The sequence below is a fragment of the Nicotiana sylvestris genome, chromosome 10 (genome assembly GCF_000393655.2).
Source record: "Nicotiana sylvestris chromosome 10, ASM39365v2, whole genome shotgun sequence".
NCBI lineage: Eukaryota > Viridiplantae > Streptophyta > Magnoliopsida > Solanales > Solanaceae > Nicotiana > Nicotiana sylvestris.
The window spans coordinates 69,695,286-69,697,817 of NC_091066.1; the positions used below are offsets into that span (position 1 = coordinate 69,695,286).

General features: G+C 43.3%; 1 protein-coding gene across 1 annotated transcript; it reads left to right on the forward strand.

Annotated features, from left to right (window-relative positions):
- Positions 1–613: 613 nt before the first annotated feature.
- LOC138879484 (uncharacterized) lies at positions 614–1,462 on the forward strand. The gene has a single exon (XM_070159096.1). It carries the CDS (start codon positions 614–616, stop codon positions 1,460–1,462), a length of 849 nt encoding a protein of 282 aa, XP_070015197.1.
- Positions 1,463–2,532: the final 1,070 nt, after the last annotated feature.

The window sequence follows — 2,532 nt, forward strand, 5'->3', positions numbered from 1 at the left end:
CCTGGCAGAGTCGGGAAAATGTTCCTCAGGGGGGCCCTCATGTCATAAACCTTCACAAGGAACTTCAAGACCACGGACAAGCCATAGCTGAGTTGACAACAACCATGAACCAGGTAGCCAAAGCACTGCTTCAGCAGATTCAGGGACTAAAGCAAGTGAACACAATGGAAGGCGTTAATCTATTGGTAAACAAGAGGAGATAGCATGGGCAACAAATGCAAGGCAATCAAGATCAATATGATCAAGGTAGTAGTGGTTGCAACCAGGATGATAGGTATTGTGAGCAAAGTGAAGAGGTTTTGTATGCCATCAACTATCAAGGACAACGAGGTAATGCTCCAAATCAATAATAGAGATCGTAAGGGAATAATCAGAATTGGGACAACCAAGGCCAAGGAAATTGGAACAATAACAACAACAACTCCAACAATTGGGGGAAAACAACCAGAATTGGGGGAACAATAGCAATTGGGGTGGCAACAACAACCAAGGAAGTTGGAATAATGGTAATCAAGGTAATCGAGGGACGGGTTTTCAAAGGCCTCTAATGTTTTAACAACCAAACAATCCGCCTCCATTTCCATCCCAAGGTCCTAGCTCGTCCAACAATGAGATGGGACAGTCAATGTTTGAACAAATGATGAAGAAGAACGCTGACTTTGATGCCCAATTGGCGTCCCATAATACTTCTATACGCAATCTAGAGGTCCAACTTGGTCAGATTGTGCAAGCTTTAAACACTCTCCCTAAGGGGTCACTAACTAGTGACACGGTAGTAAACTCGAAGGGTGGGAACAGTACCATCCATGCAATGGTGGTGACCACAAGGAGTGATAGAGGTGGTGAAGCAAGTACCTCCAAGCAAAAGGAAGTTGTGAGTGATGATGTTAAAGTGCAAAATGAAGATGATCCTATAGTTGTTGAGCAAGTGAGTGAAGAGAATGTGAATGGTGAGGTGAGAATTGATATTCATGACAATGAGGAGGAGACTCAAAATGATGTGAACCTATCTAGGGAACACGTGATAGACATACCGAAAACGGTAATGCCTAAAGCCAAGGCTCTCTTGCCAAGGCTTCCTCCACCTTACCCTCAAAGACTTGAAAAGAAGAAGAATGAAAACCAGTTCAAGAAGTTTATTAAGATGATGAAAAGTTTGTCGATCAATGTGCCCTTGGTGGAAGCTCTTGACCAAATGCCGAGATATGCCAAGTTTATGAAAGACTTGGTAACTAAAAAGAGATCTATGGATTGTGAGACCATAAAAATGACTCATCAAGTGAGTGTCATTGTGCACTTGATGGCTCCAAATCTTGAAGATCCCGACGCATTTACCAATCCATGTACCATTGGGAGTGCGGATTTTGCAAAGGCCTTGTGTGATTTCGGAGCAAGTATAAATCTGATGCCTTACTCCGTATTCAAACTTTGGGTATTGGTCAACCGAGAGCTACTTCTATGATATTGCAAATAGCCGATAGAACAATGAAGAGGCCGCTTGGTATTATTGATGATGTTCTTGTCCGGGTGGACAAGTTTATTTTGCTTGCTGATTTTGTGATTCTAGACAGTGAAGTCGACTATGAGGTGTCGATAATATTGGGAAGGCCTTTCCTCGTAACAGGGAAGGCATTGGTTGATGTGGAAGCGAAAGATATCACCTTCTGGGTGGGTGACGAAAACGTTATCTTCCATGTGTGCAAATAAATGAAGCAGCCGAATAGTACTGAGGTTTGTTCTTTTGTCGATCTAGTGACGGAGGTGATAGTTGATGACACGAGTGCCATGATCAATATGGAGGATCCTTTGGAAGCTGTATTGTTGAACCATAATGTGACCGAGGATGAAGGCTTGGTAGAGTATGTAAATGCCTTGTAAGGAATGGGTTCTTACTCCTATGAGCCACGTAAACTCTCCTTGGATCTTGAGAACAGAAAAACTCCACCAACAAAGTCCTCAATCGAGGAACCTCTCATATTGGAGTTGAAGTCGTTGCCTCCATACCTCAGGTATGACTTCTTGGTCCCTTGTTCAACTTTACTTGTTATTCTTTCTTCTTGCCTTACTAACGTGTAGGTAGATGCCACCCTTGAGGTGTTTCAAAGAAGGAAGAGGGCAATTGGATGGACTCTAGCTGATATTCGGGGGATAAGCCCCGCCTTTTGCATGCACGAGATTATACTCGAAGATGATGCCAAATCCTCCGTGGAACATTAAAGGAGGTTGAACAAGGCTATGCAAGAGTCCGTCAAGAAGGAAGTTATCAAGTGGCTAGATGTAGGGGTTGTGTATCCCATCTCGGACAATTCATGGACTTCATCGGTACAATGTGTTCCGAAAAAGGAGGTATGATTGTGGTCATAAATGAGCAAAATGAATTGATCCCCACTAGGACTGTCATCGGATGGAGGGTATGCATGGACTACCTGAAGCTAAACAAAGTGACCCGCAAAGATCATTTTCCATTGCCCTTTCTTGACCAAATGCTGGATAGACTTGCTGGGCGTTCCTAATATTTCTTTTTGGATGGGT

Coding starts and splice junctions, on each gene's coding strand:
- LOC138879484 (XM_070159096.1), top strand. CDS start 614: ATGGGACAGTCAATGTTTGAACAAATGATGAAGAAGAACGCTGACTTT.